The sequence below is a fragment of the Narcine bancroftii genome, chromosome 12 (genome assembly GCF_036971445.1).
Source record: "Narcine bancroftii isolate sNarBan1 chromosome 12, sNarBan1.hap1, whole genome shotgun sequence".
NCBI lineage: Eukaryota > Metazoa > Chordata > Chondrichthyes > Torpediniformes > Narcinidae > Narcine > Narcine bancroftii.
In genome coordinates, this window is record NC_091480.1 from 5859695 (window position 1) to 5886203 (window position 26509).

A 26509-nucleotide genomic window follows, 5' to 3' on the forward strand; every position below is an offset into this window, starting at 1 on the left:
CAATTTAATCTCACCATGATTAGGAATTGCTGCTGCTTCTAATCACTGACTCCCGTTCCCCCATTCCACCCCAGTGACACGGTAATGGAATATCTGATCAACGTTACTGCTGCCCAGGAGTTCAGGCCATGGGAACTGGCGCAACTTCCTCCAAAGCTTGAAGTGGACAAGGCCGTCGCCTCTCAGAACCCACAGATAGGTGAGATTTGGAAGGTCCAGTTCAGTCAGGCTGACATACATTTGAGGTCATCATGCATTAAGATTGTTGCTTCAGTCGGGGAGGTGTGTGTGGGGATCATTCTGGGAGTGTGGGTGGATGGCATTGGGTAGAGTTGGCACTTAATGCCTGTTGTGCACTCTTGCATCCATGGGTTGCCATTCGGGCCATCATCTATTCCAACTCCTGGTGTGTTCCTATTGGTCCCCTTGTTTCTCTGACCCACCTTCCCCACTGATCTTCCTGCAGTACAAAAGTGTCATTTGCAGAAACCTGCCGATTCCCATGTCTTTGAAATATGGGAGGAATCCCAAAGGGTTTCCAGATGGAACTGCACACCCTGCACAGACAATACTTGACATCCTTGAATTAGTCATTGTCCCAGAGATTTACAGCATGGAAATAAGCCATTCAGCCCATGCTGACCAAGATGGTCTCATCTGCCTGCATTTGTCCCATATTCCTCTGAACTTTTCCTAGACATGTAGCTGTCTAAATATCTTTTGAATATTGCAATTGAGCCTTCGCTCTCATTTCCTCATGCCCACCACTCCCTGTGTGAAGGAGGTAACCCTAGGGTCCGCTTTAAATCATTCTCCTCTCACCTTAAATTCATAAGTGATCAAACTACTGGTTGCAAACTACTGATCCCAGATCATCTCTGTTCAGCAGCTGTAGAAAGCCTGCACTATGAACAGCTTGGAACAGGATCTTTGTAGACTGATGCAATAACATGGAGGTAGCAAACCAATGAGTATCACGGCAACTTGCTTTCTCTTTTAAGGTGTCTCTGAAATTTCATGTTTGAGTAATTTCTTGCAAATCCACCAGAGGTCGCTGTATGTTGGAAACTGCAGAGCTCACAAAACTGACAGGATCAAAAGAAGCTGTTGTATCATGGAAAGGCCTTGGTGATTGTGTTGAATCCCTGGCTGTGGAGGTTTTAAGCTTGCCGAACTTGCTTTGCCTTCTAAGAAAGCAGAAATGTTGGTGCTATTGCTTGGCCGTCGTGTCATGCTTGTCCCAGGACAGGTCACTGGAGATGTTTTACTCCTGAGGACAGAAACTATCTCCACTTTACACTTCAGTGCCATTAATGTGGGCAGGTCTATGAACTCTACCCCCTCTTCTGGTCAACAATTTTCCTTTGTCTTATTGAAATTGAGAAGGGGGTTTAGATAAACTGATGACTTTTTGCTATCAATTGTTAGCCTGTTTCCAGGTGACTGTAGCCGGCTTGTAATAAAATACAAAGGAACAACATCTGAAATATGAAGGGTTCTGCTTGGGTTGTCAGTGTTCAAGCAAGGTGTTGCCAGAGCTCCAGTGCAGATGGACTCGTGTTGCAGAATGTGGATCAGTCACCTTTGATACTTCATTCCATGGCTCAGCAGGCTTGTGCCTGGTTAGGGATCAGAATCAATTGCTGCCAGGTTTAACCCTTACTGAGTTAGTTGCTCTCACTGGAATCTGTGTTAGCATCTCTAATAAGGATCCTGGTTTAAGAAGAGATCTTTTGATTAATGTGGTCATCTCTGTTTAGAAGGAGCCCATTGGGTCCATGATAGCTCTCAAGAAAGTAATCCTATCCCAACAAACTCCAACTGCCCATAGATAATCCATCCGAACAGTAAACCTGGCCACAGCCTGTCACTGATGCTACTTTATCCATCTCTTACACCCCACCTACACCCAAGGGCTTGGGTTTAAGGTGAGGAGTAGAGCTCCAGAGAATCTGAGGAAGATTTTTTCCCTCACTCAGAGTCTGGAACACACTACCTGAGAAGGTGGTGGAGGCAGTAATTCTCACGACGTTTAAGGAGCACTTGAGTGAGCAAGCAAATCATAAAATCTTAAGAAGTAGAAGCAGAGTCGGCCTCCTGCCCCGTCGAGCCTCCTCTGCTGTTCAATGACATCAAGGCTGATCTGGCTGTGGACTCAGCTCCATTTACTTGCCTCTTCCCCATAACCCTTAATTGCCATACAATGCAAAAATCTATCTGTGCCTTAAGTATATTTAATAAGGCAACCTCTGCTGCTTCCTTGGGCAGAGAATTCCACAGATTCACTGCTCTTTGCCTTCTCCAGTACCTGCTCTTAATCAATTAACAGCCCGCGTTTTACTATGGAAAGCGACAGATCTTTTTGTGTTGTTCAGGCGTCCTGGAGAACCTGCACTCAGCTGCTTATCGTAATGCCCTGAGCAACTCCCTCTACTGTCCAAAGTTTATGATTGGGCAGCACACATCAGAGCAGGTAAGAAAAAAAACACCACTCTCCACCAGGGAAATCTTTGAAAGGGTTAAATATTGACGATTGTCCCTGATGTGCCAGTGTGTGTTTGTCTCCACAGCTGCACCATTTTGTGCAAAGTAATTTCACAACTGGAAAGATGGCTCTTGTAGGACTGGGTAAGTGTCATATCTGCAGAATATTGTTCATTGCCATGCGTATGGAGAGACTGAAATACTTTGTCTTTAACCATTTTTGTTTAAAATTGGTGTGCAATCTTGCACTTGATTAAGTTAAAGCTCATCATTCCAGTATGGAATTACTATATTCATACGCTGTCGTGTTGGTAAGAGTATCCGATTCGGTGGGTTTGCAGAGGGACCAAGTCTGGACACACAAGAAACAAATGGGACGATCATTATTTCGCTTAAGTGATGATGCAGACATTCACCTTGGACTTCAGTTGGATTCTGACACTGGGAAACCTATACTCAATCTGCTCACACAGTACAAACAGGGACTCTTTTACACACTCACACCCACTTCCCTGACCAATGGGGTTGCAGCGCTCTGAGTAACGACTTATCCAGTACTAATGGGTCAGCTTCAGTGTAGTGCACACCTTACCTGTTACACTTCCAGCAATGTCCATGGTAGTGACCTGGCATAGAGCGATGACCGGAGCTTGGACCACAAGGCAGAGAGCGAGAGTGTGCTGTGCAATGGTGTTAGATACAGTGCTAATCTGTTTCTAGCCAATAATGGTCCTAGATTATTTAAATGAGTCAATGACAAGTTGTGCACTGATGGATGGCTGGAGTCCAACCTTGATTGACAGGCGATGTGACTTCCTAATAAGTTTCAGTCAGGGAGGACACGTGACCACCCACAATACACACATTCCAGACAGGCAGGGAGACCACGTTTCCTCCACACACAACACATGTGAACAGTTGAACATGGTAGGGGTGCTGCAGGGTCCGATTCCCCTTGGATTTGTGTTCAATTCACGGTGTTGCTGGTCTTCACCCACAGGTGTGAGCCATACAGTCCTGAAACAGTTGGGCGAGCACTACTTCAACATGAGGAGTGGTTATGGTGAAGCTGGTGCTGCAGCCAAGTATCGTGGAGGTGAGATTGGTGGTGCATGGGTCCAGGTAACTGGCTAGGGGCCACTTTGTACTCGTACCCATTGACAGTTTAACTAAAGCGCAGGCGAACTTTGGGACCTTGGGCATGTCCTTTCCCAGTCAATATCAGACTCCAGAATGAACCCCCACATAGTAAAATCATGGGGCCGTACTATTTAATCTCTCTCTGCAACTCTCCACTTTCATACTGTGTCAGACTTGTTGCATGAGGTGTCGACTGATCAGCTTGCAAAACAACCTCTCTCACTGCATCCTTTGATACATGTGACAATAAATGTGAACCTGAATTTGATTAGCTCTCCTCACTGATGTAGCTCAGGTAATTCCATCTGGTACAAGAACATGAAGAACAGAAGCAAGAAGAATCAGAACATTAGGGGGTTCCTGGGCAGATCTTTGCCTCAACTCTGTTTTTGGCTTGTTGAGAAACACAAGAATTCTGCTTGAACTCTATTTCTGTTCTGTTTCAATTGTATAATCCCTACATTGGAGGGATAATTACAACTCTTCATCTTGAAAACTTCTACAGGTTTACTGTAGAGAGCATTCTGGCTGGTCCATCACTGTCTGGTGTGGAGTTGCCAACACACTCAGGACAGGGGAAAAAACTCCAGAGAGTGGTTAACTCAGCTGTGACATCACGGGCACCAGACTTTACTCCTTTACTCCATCAAGGATGTCTACGAGAGGCGGTGTCTTAAAAAAAGCAGCCTTTATCCTCAGGGACCCCCCCCCCCCCCAAAAAACCCAGGCCATGCCCTCTTCACTCTGCTTCCATCGGGAAAAAGGTCCAGGAGCCTGAAGATGAGCACCCAGTGGCACAAGGACAGCTTCTTCCCCTCTGCCATCACATTCCTGAATAATGAACCACAGATATTACCTCACTTTGACTTTTTGTGCACTATTTTTTATTTATTGTTGTAAGGTGGTTTTATATCAATGTTTGCACTGTGATTCTGCCACAACAATGAAGTTTGTGACTTGTTCATGACAATAGATTCTGATTCTAGAGTCAGAGAGTACAGAACAGGCCCTTGGGCCCAATTCATCCATACTGACCAAGTTGGCATTCTGGACTAATCCCATTGGTGTGCATTTGGCCCACTTCCTTCCAAACACATCTGTCCAAATATCGTTCCTACATCATAATTGCTCCTGCTTCTATAGCTTCATCTGGCAGCTTGTCCCAGATCCAGCCTATCCTCCAGAAGAAAAAGATTCCCCTCAGGTCACTCTTGAGGGAAACAAAGCCCTTTCCCACTCCTAAAAAAAGTGCAGCCACTGCCTAAATAATTCCCAGGCTTCAGGTTCTGGAATATTGGGGTGGTGCTGTTAGTGCCAGCAATCAGGACCAGGGTTCAAATCCCACGCTCTCTGTAAGCTTGTATATTCTCCCCTTATGTAAGTGAGTTTCCTGCCGGTGATCAGGTTTCCTCCCACTGTTCAAAATGTACCGGGCGATTGTAGGTCAATTGTGCAGCACAGGCTCATGAGCCAAAAGGACCTGTTACTGTGCTGTACGTCCACTTTAAAATGTAATACCCTCCCCAAACCTCTCGCCAACACTTCTGACACCTGATTCTCCGAGCAAGAGTTTAAAATCTCAACCATGATCCCAAGGCTCCTGTCAAATTTTATCAGACTTGATATCCTTTCGCTCTTAATATACTTGAAGAAACCCTTGGGATTTTCGTTAATATTTTCTGCCAAAGCACATCTCCTTCAAACCTTACCCCTCCCCCCTCCGTTACTGCTTCCTTGGACAGAGAATTCCGCAGAATCACCACTCTCTGGGAGAAATAGTTCCTCCTCATCTCTGTCCTAAATCTACTCGCACAAAATCTTGATGTTCTGTCCCCAACAGTGGAAACAACTTCCCTGTTTTGATCTTATCTATTCCTTACATTATTTTATATGTTTCTAAACCCCAGGCTACCCAATCACTCCTCATAACCCTTATTTCCAAAATATTCATTCTAACTATGCCCCATGTATTGACTTATAAAGCTGGGTAAGGTGGGTGGTGGTAAGGATCAAGCTCATCTTTCTTAGCTTCGATTTCTTTGAATTTGTGCGTCTGCAGGTGAAATCCGCGATCAGAACAATGATCCTCTGGTTCACGCCGCTGTGGTTGCTGAGGGTGTCTCTACCAGTTCACCCGAGGCCCTCGCTTTTGGTGTCTTGCAGCAGCTTCTTGCTGCTGGGCCTTATGTTAAAAGGGGCAGTAATGTGTCCAGCAAGTTGGATCGGGCCATCCTGAAGAAAAACACTGGGCCGTTTGATGTGAGTTTTCCTTCTCGACAAAAAGTGTTCATTTTGACATTTTTAAAATCTGCATTGAATCTGATTTTCTCTTACAACATTTTCCTGTGCCCAGGTTTCAGTTTTCAGTGCTGGCTACTCTGACTCCGGGCTGTTTGGGATCTACACCATCTCACAATCTGCTTCTGCAAGTGATGTACGTATAAACCTTGCCATACGTCCTAGCTGCATTGAAATCTCAGTCCATCTGCTGCCATGAGGTTCACGCTTGCTGCAGAACCTCAGTGATGCCAGAATGATTTGTTGCTTCACTATTATTGAACAAGGAGAGGAGCTTTACAGCTAATTTGCATATCAATAGATCTCTCCATCAGGAGAGACGGGATTTTCTTTGCAGGATAGCTGGATCGTGGTCAAATAAAGGTCTTTAAAATTCTGAAAGATTCAGCGAGAAGATCTTTCAACTTCCAGGGAAGAGAATCCAATACTGTAATGTAGGAAGTGTTAGAGAATTTAGCAGAAATGCTATCACACTGAAAGGCAAGCAATAATAAGTTTAGATTTAGACGTATGGCACAGTAACAGGCCCTCCTGGCCCACGAGCCCGTGTTGCCCAAATACCCCAATTAACATACAACCCCTGTATGTTTTGAAGGGTGGGCGGAAATCGGAGCACCCGGAGGAAACCCACACAGACGTGGGGAGAACGTACAAACACCTTGCAGACAGCTCTGGATTGGAACCTGGGTCTCTGGTGTGTAATAGTGTCACACTAACCGCTCTGCTAACTGATGCCCCATGAGGGAGAAAATAATAGAATCAAAAGGGAGAAAGGAAGAGAATTCAATACTGTACACTTAACATCTTTTAAGGGACTATTAGATAGGTACATGGAACAGAGACAAATGGAGGGTTATGTCATGGAAAAATTCATGGCAGATGTTGGAGTAGGTTATTAGGTTGGCACAACATGGTGGGGCAAAGGGCCTGTACTCTGGCTTTCTACGTTCTATATTAATATCCAAAATGGAATTTAGCAGAAACTTCTTCACTCAAAAGGAATGTGACATTGATGCTGACCGAGGCAAGCATGAGGGAGAAAGGAATAGAGGTACCGAAAGGATTAAAACAAAATGTGATGAGAGGTGGTGGGAACATCAAATGGACCAACTGGGCCTGCTTTATGGGAAAACCAGCAGCACTTTTTGTGTGCCAGTTTAGCACAACTAGACATTTCAGTTTTACAGGTGAGTTATGAATCAGTTTGTGGTTTGACTGATGTTTGTAGATGGAGGGTGTGTTGGAAGGTGGTGATGATTGGACCAAGGTGGGGATATCATCTGTCCCTTTCCTTCAGATCATCCTGCCCTTAATTTGTGCAACTAATTACGCTTGAACATTAATGTGGCTGTTAAATTGGAAACTAAGGCATTTTAGCACAACCACTGGTCGGGAGGTGAAATGGGCAGGCTTCCAGAGGTCGGGAGGTGAAATGGGCAGGCTTACAGAGGTCGGGAGGTGAAATGGGCAGGCTTCCAGAGGTCGGGAGGTGAAATGGGCAGGCTTCCAGAGGTCGGGAGGTGAAATGGGCAGGCTTACAGAGGTCGGGAGGTGAAATGGGCAGGCTTACAGAGGTCGGGAGGTGAAATGGGCAGGCTTACAGAGGTCGGGAGGTGAAATGGGCAGGCTTACAGAGGTCGGGAGGTGAAATGGGCAGGCTTACAGAGGTCGGGAGGTGATATGGGCAGGCTTACAGAGGTCGGGAGGTGAAATGGGCAGGCTTACAGAGGTCGGGAGGTGAAATGGGCAGGCTTACAGAGGTCGGGAGGTGAAATGGGCAGGCTTACAGAGGTCGGGAGGTGAAATGGGCAGGCTTACAGAGGTCGGGAGGTGAAATGGGCAGGCTTACAGAGGCAGTTTCCACTGAAGATGTGGAAATGAGACTTTATAATGGAAAAGGCTGACAAGAAGGGTGGAAGGATTAATGTGCAGCATGGGATAAGGTTAAAGTAAAAATATAACATCAGTTGATGCAGCCTGTGTTCCAACCAGATTGATCCTCGAATATTCTCTTTCCTTCATAGAGTATTTTGATTGATATTTTCAAAGGGTATAATAGATGAGTAGACACCAGGATTACAGGGCTTGAGTTGTAGAGGCGAGATAGGATGGGTCTTGTAGAAATCTGAGGGTGACCTCATAGAGCTTTATAAAATCAGGCAGGGTATGGATAAAGTGAATGTGCTCAGTTTTTTTTCCCCAGGGTAGATGATCTAAAAACTAGGGGGCACAAGTATAAGAGGAGAGGTCTGTATCTGGAACAAGCTACCAAAAGAAACAACAGAACCAGGTATGACTTTGAAGTGTTAGGAAGGATATGGACCGTATGCAGGCAAATGGGACTAGCCCAGAATGCCAACAGCAAGTTGGGCCGAAGGGCCTGTTCCATGCTGTCTGACTCTGACATTCTGGTTTAGTGTGCTCATCAGAAATTGACGAAAACAAGGACTACATTTTATTCTAGAATTGCCATCACAGTTTTTTTTTTGCTCTTGTCCATTTTTGTTGAAATGTGTTAATTTTGATTTCCAGGTGATCAAGACTGCATTGGCTGAAATCAAGAGTGTTGCTCAAGGCAGGGTCACTGAGGATGAGGTTCAACAGGCCAAGTAAGCTGAGTACCTTCCACCCCCTACTTGCTGCCCTGCAGACCGCGATGGTTTCTGTGAGACAGAACCTTTGAGAAAGGGAAGAACAAATGCTCATCCCTGGCAGTAGCTGGGTGTGAGTGTACAGAATGGCTTGCTAAAGTTACGTTAGACACCATTGGGAATAAAGCCCCTGTTGGGAGCTGGGAATAAAAAAAACAGGAAATGCTGGAAATATTCAGTACAAGTCAGGATTTCAGATCGAAGAGTGTTAATTCTGGAGAGCAATTAGCAACTGCTGCAGAACCTTTAGGAGCACAGAAAAAAATTAAGACAGCAAGGAAGGAAGACACAACATACAAGAAGTTCAGGTGATTGATTCTCAGGTGAGAGGTGGAGGCCATTCAGCCCTTCATTCTTTTCTGTGCAGCTTTGGAATTTTTTTCCCCTTTGCAATTGTTTGAGCTTGTCGACATTTGGCACAGAGGCAGGGCCAAGAATGTTGATCCAGATCTACAATCTCACCCCAGGAACTGGGGAATTTAAACACAAACACATTAATGCACTGGGAAAGAAATCAGTTATTGGCTGTCATTTCTGTCTTGAGATTCACATGAGTTCTCCAGATCAGGAAATCTCTGGTCCTCGACCAGTCTGGTGTAGTTCACTCTGCCTGCTCACCTGATGGACGATTGTAAAGGACCATCAGAGCTGGCAAAGCAACAGTCCATGTCACGTGAATAAATAAACAAAAAAACCCATTGCTTATTTGCTGCTGTATTTAGCTGCCCAGAACCTTTAGGGAGTGTGTTCCATATTTCTTATTTTTGGGAGGGGAGAGGGTGAGAGGAGGAATCTTATTTTCTCCAAATCTCTCGTCTTCCATACATTTCCCTTCCACTGGGTTACTGGACCTCTGGTTGGGAAGAGGTGCTGCATTTGAATTCCTGCCACCAGGAACAGCTCAGAGAAGCAAAGTTTTTGATGCAATGGGGAAATTCTAGGCAACAAAATTCACATTTAAGCTGCTTCGTTTGAATGATGCTGGTTTTGCTTTGCAGAAACCAACTCAAGGTCAAGTGCTTGATGGCTGTGGAAACATCCGACGGGTTGCTGGATGAGCTTGCTTCCCAGGCTCTGTTGACGGGTATTTTCATGCCCACCCCTGATCTGGTTCAGCGGGTCGACTCTGTGTCCCTTGTGGATGTGGTGAATGTGAGTAGTGCTCTGTAACATTCGCATGGCATCACCATCACCCTCTCTGCTCCCTTCTCTGCTGTGAGGTTAGCTACTCATTCCTACCTACTACCTTGCTTAAGGATGTACATGTGTGGGAGACAGTGCTTTAAGATGCATCAGGGGTAGGCAGGACCCAGCCACCAGCTTTTACCTTTGTCCTGATGCAGCTACCTAAAAATTTGGTTAGGTTGCACTCAGAATTTACATTTCTGGCCGTCCCATTGCAGGAAGAACATGGCAGCTTTGGAAAGGAAGCAGAAGAAATTTACCAGAACATAGAGCACTACAGCACATTATAGGCCCTTGATGTTGTGCCGACCCATATATTCCTTCAAAAAAAGTACTAAACCCTCCCTACCCTGTAACCCTCTAGATTTTTCTTCTATCCATGTGCCTAAGAGTTCCTTAAATGCCCCTAATGTCTCAGCCTCCACCACCATCCCTGGAAAAACATTCTAGGGACCCACAACTTTCTGTTTAAAAAAAACGCTTACCCTCGATGTCTCCCCTAAACTTCCCTCCCTTAAATTTGTACACACGTCCTGTGGTGTTTGCTGATCCTGCCCTGGGAAACAGATACTGGCTGTCCACCCTATCTATGTCTCTCATAATTTTGTAGACCTCTATTGCCTCCTCTCTTCTTTCTATGGTCCAAAGAGAAAAGTCCCAGCTCTGCTAACCGCACCTCATAAGACTTATTTTCCATTTCAGGTGACATCCTGATCAATTTCCTCTGCACCCTCTCCACAGCTTCCACATCCTTCCTATAATGAGGTGACCAGAACAGAGATTTGTAGAATTGTGACATGACCTCTCAACTCCTGAACTCAATCCCCCTATTAATGAATCCCAGCATCCCATAGGCCTTCTTAATTATCCTATCAACCTGTGGGTAGGGCAGTAAATGTGGTCTACATGGAGTTTAGTAACACATTTGATAAGGTCACCAATGAGAGACTCATCCAGAAAGTCATGAGGCATGGGATCCATGGAACCTTGGCTGTGTGGATAAAAAAACTGGCTTGCAGAGAGTAGTAGTGGAAGGAAAGTATTTTGGCTGGAGATCTTTTGTTACCTCCTCATTTAGGTTTGTGAGACACGACCTTCCCTTCATAAAACCATGTAGACTATCCTTGATTGACTGGACTCCTCCTAATGCTCATAGATCCTATCCTTAAGAATCCTCTCCAATAGTTTGTTGGTTTAAAGCGATAAGGAGAGGTTGGGTTGTTTTCTGAGGAGCAGCAGAGGCTGAGGGGAGTCTTGATAGAATTATGAGATGTCTTATAGGATAGGGGATAGACAAATATTTTGCCATGGTAAAATAAATGCCACAAACTCGAAGAACTGCATCTGAGGTGAAAGGTAAGTGGCGGGGAGAGGGGGGTAAAGTTTGAAGGAGATGTGGTTTGGCAGAAAATAAGAAGGAAAATCCCAAGGGTTTCTTCAGTATATTAAGAGCAAAAGGATAGTAAGGGACAAAACTGGTCTCCTTGAAGATTTGAGTGATCAACTTTGTATGGAGTCAAAAGAGATGGGGCAGATCTTAAATTTTTTTTCATCAGTATTCAGGAAACAGGGACGGAATCATGGGAAGTAAGGAAAATAAGCAGTGAGGTCATGAAATTTCTACAGATTGAAGAGGAGAAGGTTCTTGTTGCCTTAAAGCAAATAAGGGTGGTTAAATCCCCAGGGCCTGACAAGATATTCCCTCAGACCTTGAGGGAGGGTAGTGTAGAATTTGCAGGGGCCCTGGCAGAAATATTTGAAATGTCCTTAGCCATGGGCGTGGTGCCAGAGAATTGGAGGGTAGCTCACGAAGTTCCGTTGTTTAAAAAAGGCTCCAAAAGTAACCCTGGAACTTACAGGCTGGTGAGCCTGATGTCAGTAGTAGGTAAATTGTTGAAAGGTGTTCTAAGAGATCTTGAAAACAATTTTTTTGAGTAGCCAGAAACTGATTAGGGATGGTCAACATGGCTTTGAGTGTGGTAGGTTATGTTTATCAAATTTCAGAGTTTTTTGAGGAGGTCACCAGGAAAGTTGTCTGCATGGATTTTGTTAAGGCCTTTGACAATGTCCCACATGGGATGTTAGTCAGGAAGGTTAAGATGCTCAGTATTCATGTTGAAGTAGTGAACTGGATTTGACAATGGCTGGATGGGAAAGCCAGAGAATAGTGGTGGATGATTGCTTCTCAGATTGGAGGTTTGTGGCTTGTGGTGTGGCACTTTCAGATAGGACATCCTTCCCTTAATTTGTGCAACTAATTTGGAGTGTGCAGTTTTGATTTGCTAACACTGGAGCCACATCAATAAGATAGAAGAGGGCAGAGAAGATTTACTAGGATGTTGCCCAGACTTCAGGAACTGAGTTACAGGGAAAGGTAAAACAGGTTAGGACTTTATTCCCTAGAGCATAGAAGAATGAGGGGAGATTTGACAGCGGGATTTAAAATTATGAGGGAAATAGACAGAGTAAATGTTGGTTGGCTTTTTCCACTGAGGGTAGGTGGGATACCAATCAGAGGACATGGGTTAAGGATGAAAGGGGAAAAGTTTAGGGGAACATGAGGGGGAACTTCTTCACACAGAGAGTGGTGGGAGTGTGGAATGAGCTCCCACCTAAAGTGGTGAATGTGGGCTCAATTTTAACATTTACGTAGAATTTTGATACACACATAGGTATGGAGGGCTATGAAGTAGATGCAGGTTAGTGGGACTGGGCAGAAAAATAGTTTGGCAAAGACTAGAAGGGTAGATGCGGCCTGTATCTGTGCTGTCATGTTATTTGTGAGAGGCAAGTTTTTTTAAACTCAGACTGGTGGGTGCCTTGAATGGACTGCCAGGGGTAGTGGTGAAAGAAGAGATTACAGTAGCGTGTTTTTCTCGATTGACAAGTAAATGTGGAGGAAATAGAGGGATATGGATTTAGTTATGGAGTCCAGTGCAGATACCATGGGCATATTCCTCTGCTGTTCTGTTCAATATCCTGACTCCCTACACACTCTTTCCTAGAGAAGTGAGCACAGGAACTCTGTCTAGCCTCAGCCAAAACACTTCACAATCTATGGGATGTTCAGAATACAGGGATTTATTGCCTCTAAGATAGAAAGTATTGATGTTTGTACAAATATAGCTAGGGGAGAAACAGAAGCCCTGGCTGGAACAGCGTCAAGGATCTAAATGTCGTTCCTCTTTGATGACATGATGTTGGGCTTGTTGACCTGGTGATGCAGCAACAATGTTGTACACAGAGCTGTGACCCACTTCTATCCATCCATCTCCCAGCGGAACCGTTGGGGTCAGACTTTATTGGGCCTCAACCTGTGCCAGGGAGGATGGGGGAAGAGGCTGTAGTTGTCGGCAGTCAGGAGATGAGAGTTCGCTGGCTGAAGTGGGGCCAGTGCTGCCGTCTGTAGGGTTTTGGCACACATCACTCTCGGCAGATGGTGGGGAGGAGTGAAGAAATGAACCTTTGTAATAACAACTTGCATTTGAGGAGCTTGCTTGGGTAGAGGGGAGTAATGCAGTGTCCACTCTCTAATGCAACCTCTCTCTTACCTGCAGGCTGCAAAATCGTTTGTTTCTGGGAAGAAGTCAATGGCAGCCAGTGGGAATCTGGCCCATACCCCCTTTGTCGATGAGTTGTAAACTTGTTCTGCGATCAATTCAATCTGGCTAAGTTGTGTTGGCTCTATTGCAGCCTAATAAAATATGTATCATTGTCCCAGAGGTGGTGTCTGCATTGTTTATTCATGCAAAAGTCTAAATTTGAAGAATCACTGTTATATCACCATCTTTACTCTATTGTTGGCCAATTTTATATTGGCAAAGCATGATGTGCTTTCTTTGGCTGCGTGAGGTTCTTTTGTTGAAGAATACTTCACCTCATCGATGTAAGCACGGTTTCCACATGTGAAAAGGACTTTGACTGTTAGGTCCTGCATGGTGTGAATGTGTGCAAATTCTATAGTTACATAGCCAGTCTCCAAAGTTACTGGGAGATTCCTTTGGTTGTGGGAATCCAGTGAATGCAACAAGACCATAAAATTTCAAATACTGCACTGGGGTTAATTTCTCGCGGAAGAGAGTTCTAAAGAGAAGTTTTTTTTCTCCTGAGTGTGGACATTTCCTAATGCGGAAAAGGGAAAATGCAAAGAATCCACAAAAGTCACATTGTAACTGTCCGGTGGGGGCAGGGGTAGGGAGGGAAAGATGAGGAGTAATGAGTAAAGTCTAAAATTGTGAATGCAGCTGAGAATGTAAACTTATGGTTTTAGTCTCTCGAGAATTCTGTAGGAAATTTGGGAGGCTCTGCTTTCATCATACAAAATGCTCTCATGGTGAGTGGTTCAGATGAAGTTTGTGTGAGAGCTGGTTGGGCATGTGGAGAAGGTAAGAACAGGATCTGCTGGTGTTTATGAGGAGTCGAGAGGAGTTCTGTGCTGGGAATCTGAAGCTTAGGTTGTGACATCAACAGCAGACCCATGGTGGCTGAAGTGATGCTCTTCGAGAGTTGTGTCCAAATTGGAAGAATCTGTCTCAGGATCCCCTGAGGTGACGACTGAAGAATGTGTGTCTGTGGATTGTGCGTAAGTGCCTGAGGAAACACTGTGGAAATGCTGCAGGAAGAACTCTATGCTGGGCAAGGTGGCACTCTCAGGGTCGAGGGTGGAGATGCTGCTCTGCTCCCCCATCTCCATTGCCAATGGCTGCAGCTGAGATTGGCCAGGGACCACGTGGGCTGACTTGCCTGTGGTCCTCTCGTGCTGGGTGTCACCTTGGGGAAGGTTGAAGTCCGAAGACTGGAGCTCCCTGATCCACTGCAAGTCAGAGGAGGAGGAGGAGGAAGAGGAGGAGCTGACAGTGTCTGGCTGCTCAAGCCAAGGAGCATATAGTGGAGCAGCCTCAACTTCACCTTCATCCACCACCTGGTCATCTTCAAACTTGCGGTGGAGCACGATGTCGCAGTCGACGTGGGAACCAACGATCAGCACATTCCTGTTCTTCCGGGAAGCATGCCATGTTCTGGAAACGGGTGGGATGGAGATGCTACGGTCATGCCAGAATAAAGAGAGGGGCCGAAAGTTCTTGAACCGGGCCCTAGGGGTTTGATCATCGTCATCAGTGCTGCTGCTGGAAAGGCTGAACTCCCCTTCCTCACTGCTGAGCTGGACACTAGACAGAAGGAGAGACTTGTCTTTATACCAAACCTTCCTCAACTGAGGCAGCAGCCACGTCTATCAAGAATGGAGGCATTCCCCTAGCTCAGCCTTCCTCCTCTTTTTGAAATTTTGATTTTTGATTTTACAGATTCGTGCTTTATGAACAATATAGATCAATCATCTCCTTTTACAGAGCACTTTGCGTCTAGTTTTTTTTAACCCCCTTCCCTCCTCCCACCCCCATCCTCCGTCCCGCCCCAAATTAACAAAAACAGACATTCAAATATATTAAAACAACAAAACAAAAAAGGGACAGAAAAAAAGATTTTGGAGGGTGTTGACGACTGGGCCTCAACATTGTTTCCTCAATCTTGGCATTCTGGGACTGGTGTGAGCTAATTATCCATTGTTCCCTTTAAAGAAAGGCAAGGGAAGGTTAATTACACCTGCGTGCCAATGAACTGCAGTTATGGTCGCGACACCTCAACAAACGTGTCATACTTCCTCCTCATGTTATTGGTGATTTTCTCCAGGGGAAATACAGCTCTGCATCTCTATGTTCCATCGTTTGGCGCTCAGTTGGGAGTCAGATTTCCAGTTAAACGCTATACATTTGCTGACCACTGCCAAGGCAACATTAACAAATTGAATTTGATGTTTGGACAGTCTTAGACTCACGTCCATAATATCCCCCAACAGGAACAACGCTGGGTCATGACGATATTCCAGCCCTGTAATTTTCTCCAGAATGTCCCTTCGTTCTACCCAAAAGGGTCTCACCTTGGTGCATCGCCAGGTTGAATGTACAAAGACTTCTGTCTCCAAGTCAGATCTAAAGCACAATTCTGAAATCTCTGACATTAACTTTTGCAATGTACGATGGGAATTCCTCCATTTTCTCAAAGTTATCCATTAACTCGGATTTATACAATTGGATGTAAAACTGCTTAAATGCTTCATTTATTTCTTTTTGGTTTTTAAGAGATTCTGTCTGCCTCTTTTTGGATTACATTAATTGTCCTTGCGGTTCCCTCTGAACTGCAAGACAATTCATTATTAGCTCTTTTCCCCCAGCTCGTGATACCTTTGCTTAGTTCTTAGTATTGATTTTTCCATCTTATACGTTTGCATAGTGTTATAGTTGAGCTTTTTAATTTGTTAACACTCTATTTTTCCTCAGAGCCTGATTTTTGATCATCCTTTTCCAACTGAGTTATCTCATTAACCTCCCTCATATATTCTTTCTTAATGCCTTTAGTATATCCAATTTTCTGACCTCTGAAGTAGGCTTTAAATATATCCCATATCATAAATTTGTCAACAGTGGAGGTACAGTTTGTCTTGCAAAATATTTCTATTTGAGTTCTAATGTAACTACAAAATTTTAGTTTTCTCAATACAAACAGGTTAAGGTGCCACCTGAATGCCATAGGTTATTTGTCTGGCATGGCAATAGTTAAAGGTGAATGATCTGATAATAGCCTTGCCTTGTACTCAGTTTCCATAATCTTATCTCTAGCTGGGCCAAGGCCAGAAACAAATCAATTCTGGTGTAAGAATCATGTTATCTCGAGTTAAAGGAATAATCCCTCTCCCTCGCGTGCCACTGTTTCCAGATGTCCAGCAAGTTTAGCTCCTTCATGAGGGCCAGAGTTGTTTTTGCTGCCCTCATCACTTTCTTCTGACTTGTTCAATACTGGATCCAGGCAAAAGTTAAAATTCCCTCCAATGAAGACATTTTCCTGCCTTCTGCCAAGTGTAAAACGACACTTTGTATACATTTTTCATCATCAAAATTGTAGGCGTATATATTCATTAGTGTCCAGGATTCTGAATATATTTGACAGTGCACTGTTACAATTCTTCCCACTGGGTCTTGGAATGTGTTTTCCACCCTTAATAGAACATTTTTCTCTCTTAAAATAGCTACTCCCCTAGCCTTGGAAGTAAAGGAGAACACTGTCACATGCCCTTTCCAATCCCATTTTAATTTTTGATGCTCGCTACTTGTAAGATGGGTCTCTTGTAAAAAAGCCACATCCACTTGTATTTTTAAAACGTGCCAAGTCTCTCCTTATCTCCTTGGTTTTGCTGACATTAAGTGTGAGATTGTTGGTGCACCTTTCAGCCATAGTATATGACAATAACATTATTAGCATTAAATCTACCATTATTTAGCAATGAAATTTCCAAACTTTACCTTTGAGTTGACAATGCTCTTGCTGCAGCTCTCCAGTGATCGGAGATTTCCTTGTAATTTCGGTACACAATAATCTGCAGTTGAGTTCCTGTTGGAATTTTTCTCACCAGTTGCCGCAGTTCCCGCAAATTGTAGCCCAGGACATTTGTTTTACCGATTTTAACCAAGATGTCCCCTGTGAATGAAAAGAAACAGGAATTAGGCATCTGATAACCACCAGGAAATTGAGTCGGTGATGTTGAGTGAGGACTAAATATCGGGTCAAAAACTGGGTGACTTCCTTACCCTCCGCTGACCAAGGCGTTGCGTCTTTCAGAATCAGAATTTATTGTGAATAAGTCATGAAATTTAGTGTTTACAGCAGCATCGTGGAGCAAACATTCATATTATGAACCATCTGACAATAATATAACAATAGTGCATGGAAAGTAAGGCAGTGTCTGGTTCATTGCTGGCAGAGGGGAAGAAGCTGTCCTTGTGCTTCTGGGTGCTCATCTTCAGGGTTCTGTCCCCGATGATAGCGGAGTGATGAGGGCATGGCCTGGTTGGTGGGGTCTTTGAGGACAGAGGCTGCTTTTTTAGACACCGCCTCATGTAGATGTCCTTGATGGAGTGAAGTCTGGAGCCTGTGATGTCGCAGGCCGAGTTCACAACCCACTGGAGTTTTTTCTTGTTCTGCGATTTGGCGCCTCCTTACCAGGCAGTGACGCAACCAGTCAGAATGCTCTCCATGGTTCATCTGTAGAAGTTTAGAAGAGTCTTCAGTGACATACTGAATCTTCTCAGACACCTCACCAAGTACTGCCGCTGGCGAGCCTTCTTTGTGATTGCATCAACATGGAGGCTCCAGGACAGATCTTGGAGATGTTCATACCCAGGAATTTGACCTTCTCCACTATGGAGCCCTTGATGAGGACTGGATCATGTTCCCCTGACTGCCTCCTGAAGTCCACAATCATCTCCTTGGTTTTACTGATGTTAAGCGCAAGGTTGTTGGTGTGACACTACTCAACGAACTGATCTATCTCCTTCCTGTACACTTCCTCATTGCCGTTGGTATTTCTGCCGACAACCGTGGAGTCATCGGCAAATTTGTAGATGGCATTGGACTTGTGCCTGGCTACACAGTCATGGGTATTTAATGAGTAGAGCAGCCCACTAAGCACACATCCTTGGGATGCACCTGTGTTGATAATCAGTGAGGAGGTGACGTTTCCAATTCGTACTGACTGTGGTCTTCCAATGAGAAAGTTAAGGTTCCAGTTGTAAAGTGGAGTACAGTGGCCCAGAGTTTGTAGCTTCTTGACCAACACTGAGGGATGAAGGCTGAGCTGTAGTTGATGAAGAGCAGCCATATAAATGAATTGCTGTTTTCAAGGTGATCCAGAACTGAGTATCTATTTACAAAGACAGTGCCCCGATTAATGTGTTGTCCTATGGATGCACCTCCTCAGCTGCAACTGAGGGTCAAGTGAGTTTAGTATTCTTTTCAGTTCACTCCAACTCTCAACTCTTCCAATTTGGTGAGCATTCCCAGCCCAGCAACTGATCAGAAGGAAGCAAGGGGACATTGGAGGTCAAGCATTCCATCACACGAGTTTTGATGCAAGTTCCTCAGGGTAGTGCCCTGGGCCCTTTTATTTTCAACTGCTTCATTAATGAACTTCCATCATGCATCAAAAGTTGGGTTGTTTCCTGACAAAGCAGAGAGAGGCAGGTACAATGTTTAAAAGTCATTAGGACAGGGTCTGAAAGATATGGGCAAGTGTGACTAGCTCAGATGGTCAGCATGGGCGAGTTGGGCCAAAGGACCTGTTCCTGTGTCATGCAACTCTCTGATTGCATAAATGTTCAATTCTGAAGCTCCTCAGCAAAGGAAGCAAGACCCAGATGTCAGGGAAAGGGTAGAGATAGATAGGAGCTTATCCAGTTGGCAGTTTGTGACCAGTGTTGCTCTGCAGGGATCAATGCTGGAACCATTGGTGTATGTTAATCAATGATTTGGATGTGAACATAAGAAATTAGTAAATTTTCTTGTGATGTGAGTATTAGTGTTGTCGATAGTGAGTAAGGTTAACCAAGACTGTGACAGGTTATTGCAACACTGTTATTACACCAGCGACCTGGGTTTGAATCTGGTGCTGTCTGTCTGTATTTTCACCCCATGACCTGTGTGGGTTTCCTCCGGGTGCTCTGGATTTCTCCCACCCTTCAAAACGTACGGGGGTTGTAGGTTATTTAGGGTATTTGGAAGGCACAGGCTTGTGGGCCAGAAGGGCCTGTTACAGTGCTATATGTCTAAATTTAAAATGTAGATGAGGTGGAAAGTTGGCAGATGGAATTTGTAAAATTCCCCTTTGAAAAGTAATGTCTGCAATTCTCTATTTTTTTATTTTAACCAATATTTATATGCAAAGATGGCATTTCCTAACACAATTATCAACATACATTATAGATATTAGCATACAAATTATGTTATTGGAACTGGAAGATTAATTTTGCCTGCAAGTGTTAAGGATAGATCTTGGAACATTAAATAACAGGTTATATAGAGCAAGAAAGTAATTTCAATTTGTACTAACCCAGTTTGAAAGATGTTGCATGTCCTTTTGATTCTTGTGCAGATTGGGTCAATCCTAATCTAAATTCACTCACTCCAGCTGTCCACCAGTCAAACAGCAGAAACATAGGAAGTAGGAACCCCTGTTTAAGCATAATATATTAGTTTTAGATCTAACTCTTTCCCCTTCCATCTGAATGAGAAATTCAATCATACTATGATCGCTATTTCCCAGATGGTCTCTGACTATTACATAATTTACTCTACCTATCTCATTACACAACACTAGATCCAGGAGAGCATTTTCTCTTGTGGGTTCCTTCACATGCTGCTCAAGAAAGCTATCGTGGATGCATTCTATGAAGTCCTCTTCCAGACTCCCACGACCAACTTGATTTTCCCAATCTATGTGGAAGTTAAAGTCCCCCATGACTACTGCTGTATCATTACTACATGCCTCACTTATCTCTCTATTTATTTCCTGTGCCACTAAACTATTGTTATTTGGTGGGCGATAGATAACACCCACCAATAATTTTTTCCCTGTGTTATTCTTTATCTCTACCCAAATGGACTCAACATTATGCTCTTTAGATCTTATATCATCCCTCACGACTGCCTGGAGCTCATCTTTGATTAAGAGTGCAACTCCACCTCCTTACCATCCTGTCTATCTCTTTGTACCACCTGATACCCTTGAAAGTTTAATTCCCATTTAGGGTCACCTTGTAGCCATGTTTCCGTGATGGCTACCCAATCATAGGCATGGGTACCGATTTGCGCCTCAAGTTCACTAACCTTATTTCTAATACTGCGGGCATTCAGATAAAGTAACCTTATGCTCTTTGTCCTTTTAATATCTAGTGACTTCTGTAACCTTTTCTCTTGATTTTTCTGCCCATTATTTTTCTTTGTAATTTTCTTAACACTATCATTGACCTGAAAACTCACTGCTCCATCTGATTTTTCTCCTCCCAACATTACTTTTCCTATTTTACTTTTCCTGGCCATTTCTTTATCTTCCCTTTTCCCTATCACTCTGGTTCCCATACCCCTGCCAAATTAGTTTAAACCTTGCCCACTGCTGTACCAAACATACCTGTTGACACCTTTTGGATTTAGGTGCAACCCGTCCTTCTTGTAAAGATCATGCCTTCCCCAAAAGAGATCCCAATGATCCAAGAAGCCAAATCCTTGCTCCTCAAAGCCAAAACATACCCCTTAGCCAACATGGGCCACAGTGACATCAAGCATCAAGTAACACTAATCTCATTTTATTATCATTCTAAACCTTTCCTATCCATGTACCTGTCTAAACATCTTCTATTTGTCATAAATGTGCCCACCATGTCCTCTGGCATTCTACGTACCCAGTGTGCAAAATCCAGAATGTATTAAAAGACAAAGTGTTGCCTATTTAAGACAAAGTTGCAATAACTTTTTTTTCTCTCTGAGGAATTCTAACTTTTTGGAACTTTTCTTCTTTAAAAGACAGAATCCTTGAATGATTTAGGGCAGAGATGGATACTTGATAAACAAGTGATTACCGTGGAAGGTGGAAATGCAGAGTTGCAGTTACAATCAGATCAACTAACATCTAATTGAATGGTGGAGCAGCTTGAAGGTTCAAGTGACGACTCCAGTTCCTCATAAGTGCAATTAAATCTTTACTCTTCAGTCTCCATCTCTTGGACCATTTGTTTGAAAGATCAACAGTGTAATTTAATCAAAATGTCATTAATGGGTAATTTGCAAAGATAAATACCTGGCTTCAGCTTTGATTCTGTCTCTCCAAACCTGCTCTCAACAATTTTCACAATCTGCAGAAAGGATCCGTTTTTGATCAGCACCAAACCCAGGCCTTTGTCTCCTCTCTTGATGAATGTTTTGTAGCTGCTCCCAAGGTTATGGTCCAGATTCTCTTTCACGTCTGCACCTGGCTCTGCAAAACACAACAGTCTCATCCAAACCTCGTGCTTGGGGCAGAAATAAGAGGTGCAATGTGGTGTGTTACTTACATCGCACTTAAGAATGAGGCATCAAGACCCAGCCCAGTCTCTCTTTTCCCCCTTTCTATTGGGCAGAGGATACACGAGCTTGAAAACATGAACCTCTAGATTCAAGGACAGTTCATTTCCTGCGGTTATCAAGCTCTTAAATAGTTCTGTTATTGATAACGATTCCCTAAGACCACTCTGATCTAAAGGGGTGGTAGGGTTGCAGTTAGCGCAATGCTGTTACAGCGCCAGAGATCGGGACTGGGGTTTGAATCCAGTGCTGTCTGTAAGGAGTTTGTACGTTCTCCCCGTGTCTACAAAAGTTTCCTTCACGTGTTCCAGTTTCCTCTCACTGTTCAAAACGTCAGAATCAGAATTTATTGTTCATTTCCCACTCAACCCCGCTGCCCAACCTTTGATGCTCTGGCTAATAAAGAACCTATCAATCTCTGTTTTAAATACATCCAATGACCCAATCTCCACAACCGCCTGTGGCCACAGATTTACCACTCACTGGTTGAATAAATTCCTCTGCATCTCTGTTCTAAGTGGCTGCCCTTCAATCCTGTTGTGCCTTCTTGTCCTAGACTCTCCCACCATAAGAAAAAACTTTTTTCCATCTACTCTGTCCATGCCTTTCAACATTTGAAATGTTTCAATGAGGACCCCTCCCCCCTCATTATCCTGAAATCCAAGGAGTACATTCCAAGAGCCGTCTTCACGTGATAACCCTTTCATTCCCACAATTATCCTTGTGAACCTCCTTGGAACCCTCTAATGTCAGCACATCCTTTCTTATATGAGGAACCCAAACCTCCTCACAATGAGATCTCACCAGTGCCTTAAAACTTCAATGTCACATCCCTGCTCTTATATTCTATTCCTCTTGAAATCAATGCCAGCGTTGCATTTGCCTTCTTCACCACCGACTCAACCTGCAAGTTTACCTTCAGGCTGTCCTGCACAAGGACTACCAGGTCCCTTTGCATCTGGGAATTTTCAATTTTCTCCCCATTTAGAAAATAATCTGCCCATTTATTTTTTCCACCAAAGTGCACGATCGTACACTTTCCAACATCGTATTTCATTCGCCACTTCTCTGCCCCTTCTTTTGCCAGGGAATGTGGAATTGCTCCCATAGGGAGAGTCTGAAGGGAAGAACAGAGAGACATTTCAGGACAAGACGCATAAATGGACAAGAGAGAGTAGGAAGGAAATGCTGAGCTGGTGAAATTAGGTGCAGTAGAACAGTGCACGTGTGAAGCAAAAATACCCACAGACCCATGGAAGGTTTCCTGTGCTATAGATGCCTTGTAATTCCATACAAGGCAAAGTACTGACAAGTCCCCAAGAAAACCATTTGTTACAGGGCTCAGTGACACTGTAGTCAGTTTCAGGGAGATCAGGTGACCAAAAACTTAGAGCGAGATTTTGAAGTGTTTCAAAGAAGGGGGAATGGTGTTAAGTTTCAGGGAGGGAATTCCACAGTTCAGAAATGCCTCTTGATAGTGAAGAAAATTGGGCAGGGGCCCAGAACCAGTCATGTGCCTTGGATCGCTGCATTCAAAGGCCAGGTGAGGGGAGGGCAGGGGTCCCAGATTTGGAGGACATGGAGGGATCTGACGAGGTTGAGAATTTGAGGTGTTCCCCAGCAGCATGATGTGAGGCCTTTGTCTGCGGAACCTTGCGCTGGTCTGCTGCTGTACTCCTCCTCAGCAGGGGGAGAAGGGCTGTTCTCCCACTCTGATATTCCTGCATCGGTCCACTGCTACCTTGGAACCCACACTGCTACCTTGGGCACCAGTCTCCAGGGATCTTTGATGTCGAACCCGCTGTCGGCCTCATTCCAAGGGCAATGTAAACCAGTCTTGTGCTAGTGGAGAAACACTGTGGCCCTGCTTCCCACTATTTAGAGCTGCTGCATCTAGGCTGTCAGACTCTCGGTCTCCACCTCCCCCTCAGGCAGTGTGCTTCAGATTCAAACCTCCCTCTGGGAGGAAATATATCCCCTTTAAATTCCTCAACCTTATTTTTTCATACCAGAGCCCAGCAGCAGAGTGGAGCAATGGATGGAGTTGCTGCCTTACAGTTCCAGAGACCTGTGTTTGATCCTGAGCTCCGGCCCTGGTGTGTGCTCTTAGCATGTTTCCCCTGTGACTGGGTGAGTTTCAGCCGGGGTACTCAAAGTTGACGCTAGGCAGGGGCCTGGAGGTGAGGCTGTGGCCTGGATCCCAGTGGTGGTGAGGCTGGCGCAGAAGCTAGAGGATGTGAGGCCAGGCCAGGGCCTGGAGGAGGTGAGGATGGGGCAGGATCTGGGGGAGTTGGTGGCTGGGGCCTGGAGGAAGAGGAATACAGAGCTGGAACCTCACCTCCAGGTTAGTGCCCTCAGAGTTACACAGCCCTTCGGCCCAACTTGTCTATACCAACCATGTTGGCATTCTGGGTATCTGTCCAAGTATCTCCTGTTGAACCCTGTCCCACATTTTGGCCTACACTTCTGCGATGCTTTCCCATGCTTGTAACTGCTCAACGGGTGCAGGGGACAGTAATGGGATTCCCAACCTCTGCCTCCATCCTTTCACACACCTCTCACTGGCCGTGTGTTCCAGTCAGCGTCCTCCATGGTGGGCCAGGGATCCCATCAGGATGTGGACCAAGTGAATGTGCAGGGAGCCAGCCGGCTCTCTGTCCACTGCAGCCCACTCAAAGTACAATTCCCTGATCTCCCGTGGCAACGGAGAGCAAGCAGATGAAGATTCTAGAATGCTGCTGGTGCAGGAGGGGGGATAGTTGAGGGCAACATCTTATTCTGCTAAATCCAAAAGAACGTAAAAAATAGGACAGGAGTGGGTCATTTGGTCTGTTAAACCCGTTCGCCCATTCAATAAGATCATGGCTGTTGACTCAATTCCACCTACCTGCCTTTTCCCCATAACCTGTAATTCCCATAATTCTCCTCCTAGGCAAAAATCTATCACCCTCTGTCAAAAATACATTTATTGAGGCAGCGTCTATTGTTTCCTTGGACAGTGAATTCCAAAGATTCACCACTCTCTGGGAGTAAGCATTTCCTCCTCTGTGATTAGTAAGGGATTGCTTAAGGTGGTATGGGGGTGGAAAGAAAAAGGTTGAAAACCACTGTTTTGACTTGTTATGTGCACGGTTTCATAGCTCCAAAGGAAATGGGCCAATGACAATGTTTCTCAAGCCAAATATTTCAGTAACAATTGGGTTGAGAGCAGTGATTCTCAACCTTCCCTTCCCACTCACATCTCACCTTAAGTCTTCTTCGCGGTCGAAGATTTATGGAGGGGTAATGTCCACTTCAGCTGCAGGCTCGTTTGTGGCTGACAAGTCCGATGTGGGACAGGCAAACACGGTTGCAAAGGAAAATTGATTGGTTGGGGTTGGGTGTTGGGTTTTTCCTCCTTTGTCTTCTGTCAGTGAGGTGGGCTCTGGGGTTTTCTTCAAAGGAGGTTGCTGCCCGCCAAACTGTGAGGCGCCAAGATGCACGGTTTGAGGCGAGATCAGCCCACTGGCGGTGGTCAATGTGGCAGGCACCAAGAGCTTTCTTTAGGCAGTCCTTGTACCTCTTCTTGGTGCACCTCTGTCTCGGTGGCCAGTGGAGAGCTCGCCATATAACACGATCTTGGGAAGGCGATGGTCCTCCATTCTGGAGACGTGACCTACCCAGCGCAGTTGGATCTTCAGCAGTGTGGATTCGATGCTGTCGGCCTCTGCCATCTCGAGTACTTTGATGTTGGAGATGAAGTCGCTCCAATGAATGTTGCGGATGGAGCGGAGACAACGCTGGTGGAAGCGTTCTAGGAGCCGTAGGTGATGCTGGTAGAGGACCCATGATTCGGAGCCGAACAGGAGTGTGGGTATGACAACGGCTCTGTATACGCTAATCTTTGTGAGGTTTTTCAGTTGGTTGTTTTTCCAGACTCTTTTGTGTAGTCTTCCAAAGGCGCTATTTGCCTTGGCGAGTCTGTTGTCTATCTCGTTGTCCATCCTTACATCCGATGAAATGGTGCAGCCGAGATAGGTAAACTGGTTGACCGTTTTGAGTTTTGTGTGCCCGATGGAGATGTGGGGGGGGGGGGGCTGGTAGTCATGGTGGGGAGCTGGCTGATGGAGGACCTCAGTTTTCTTCAGGCTGATTTCCAGGCCAAACATTTTGGCAGTTTCCGCAAAACAGGACATCAAGCGCTGAAGAGCTGGCTCTGAATGGGGAACTAAAGCGGCATCGTCTGCAAAGAGTAGTTCATGGACAAGTTGCTCTTGTGTCTTGGTGAGAGCTTGCAGGCGCCTCAGATTGAAGAGACTGCCATCCGTGCGGTACCGGATGTAAACAGCGTCTTCATTGTTGAGGTTTTTCATGGCTTGTTTCCGCATCATGCTGAAGATTGAAAAGAGGGTTGGTGCGAGATCGCAGCCTTGCTTCACGCCATTGTTAATGGAGAAGGGTTCAGAGAGCTCATTGCTGTATCTGACCCGACCTTGTTGGTTTTTGTGCAGTTGAATAACCACGTTGAGGAACTTTGGGGGGCATCCGAGGCGCTCTAGTATTTGCCAAAGCCCTTTCCTGCTCACGGCGTCGAAGGCTTTGGTGAGGTCAACAAAGGTGATGTAGAGTCCTTTGTTTTGTTCTCTGCACTTTTCTTGGAGCTGTCTGAGGGCAAAGACCATGTCAGTAGTTCCTCTGTTTGCGCGAAAGCCGCACTGTGATTCTGGGAGAACATTCTCGGCGACACTAGGTATTATTCTATTTAGGAGAATCCTCGCAAAGATTTTGCCTGCAATGTGATTCAGCGTGATTCACCTGTAGTTTGAGCA

The 26509-nt window shown here is 45.0% G+C and overlaps 2 protein-coding genes and 1 long non-coding RNA gene across 7 annotated transcripts in view; 1 reads left to right on the forward strand and 2 right to left on the reverse strand.

The window, feature by feature from the left end:
* uqcrc2b (ubiquinol-cytochrome c reductase core protein 2b) overlaps positions 1 to 13478 on the forward strand; it is a 25954-nt gene extending 12476 nt beyond the window's left edge. For all 4 annotated transcript variants that reach the window (XM_069905489.1, XM_069905486.1, XM_069905485.1 and 1 more), the window contains exons 6-14: positions 75 to 199; positions 2376 to 2473; positions 2571 to 2628; positions 3485 to 3580; positions 5684 to 5883; positions 5978 to 6058; positions 8455 to 8531; positions 9572 to 9725; positions 13316 to 13478. In XM_069905489.1, coding sequence (XP_069761590.1) covers positions 75 to 199; positions 2376 to 2473; positions 2571 to 2628; positions 3485 to 3580; positions 5684 to 5883; positions 5978 to 6058; positions 8455 to 8531; positions 9572 to 9725; positions 13316 to 13399 — 973 coding nt within the window. In that variant the 3' untranslated portion in view covers positions 13400 to 13478. The remainder of the gene's footprint in view (positions 1 to 74; positions 200 to 2375; positions 2474 to 2570; positions 2629 to 3484; positions 3581 to 5683; positions 5884 to 5977; positions 6059 to 8454; positions 8532 to 9571; positions 9726 to 13315) is intronic.
* Positions 4492 to 10073, reverse strand: LOC138746888 (uncharacterized). The gene is made up of 2 exons (XR_011347172.1): positions 8871 to 10073; positions 4492 to 6349 (listed from the first exon to the last, which is right to left on the reverse strand). It is a non-coding gene; the product is annotated as an uncharacterized lncRNA (long non-coding RNA).
* Positions 12819 to 24384, reverse strand: LOC138746886 (PDZ domain-containing protein 9-like). 2 transcript variants are annotated; one of them, XM_069905490.1, is made up of 4 exons: positions 24257 to 24384; positions 21439 to 21615; positions 17114 to 17288; positions 12819 to 14926 (listed from the first exon to the last, which is right to left on the reverse strand). In XM_069905490.1, the coding sequence occupies exons 1-4, from the start codon at positions 24291 to 24293 to the stop codon at positions 14209 to 14211; spliced, it is 1107 nt and encodes a 368-aa protein (XP_069761591.1). In that variant the 5' UTR covers positions 24294 to 24384; the 3' UTR covers positions 12819 to 14208. The 2 variants fall into 2 exon arrangements, with proteins under 2 accessions (XP_069761591.1, XP_069761592.1); XM_069905491.1 differs by lacking the exon at positions 24257 to 24384 and adding an exon at positions 19696 to 19816 and having other exon boundaries at positions 21439 to 21528.
* Positions 24385 to 26509: the final 2125 nt, after the last annotated feature.

Bases quoted from the DNA above. Each gene is read 5' to 3' on its own strand.
- LOC138746886 (XM_069905490.1), bottom strand. From the start codon at position 24,293: ATGGAGGACGCTGACTGGAACACACGGCCAGTGAGAG. The intron at 21,616-24,256 runs GTGTGTGAAAGG...TGTGTTTTGCAG, and splicing joins GAACACACGGCCAGTGAGAG to AGCCAGGTGCAGACGTGAAA. The intron at 14,927-17,113 runs GTAAAGTTTGGA...CCTTCTGTCTAG, and splicing joins AGAGCATTGTCAACTCAAAG to TGTCCAGCTCAGCAGTGAGG.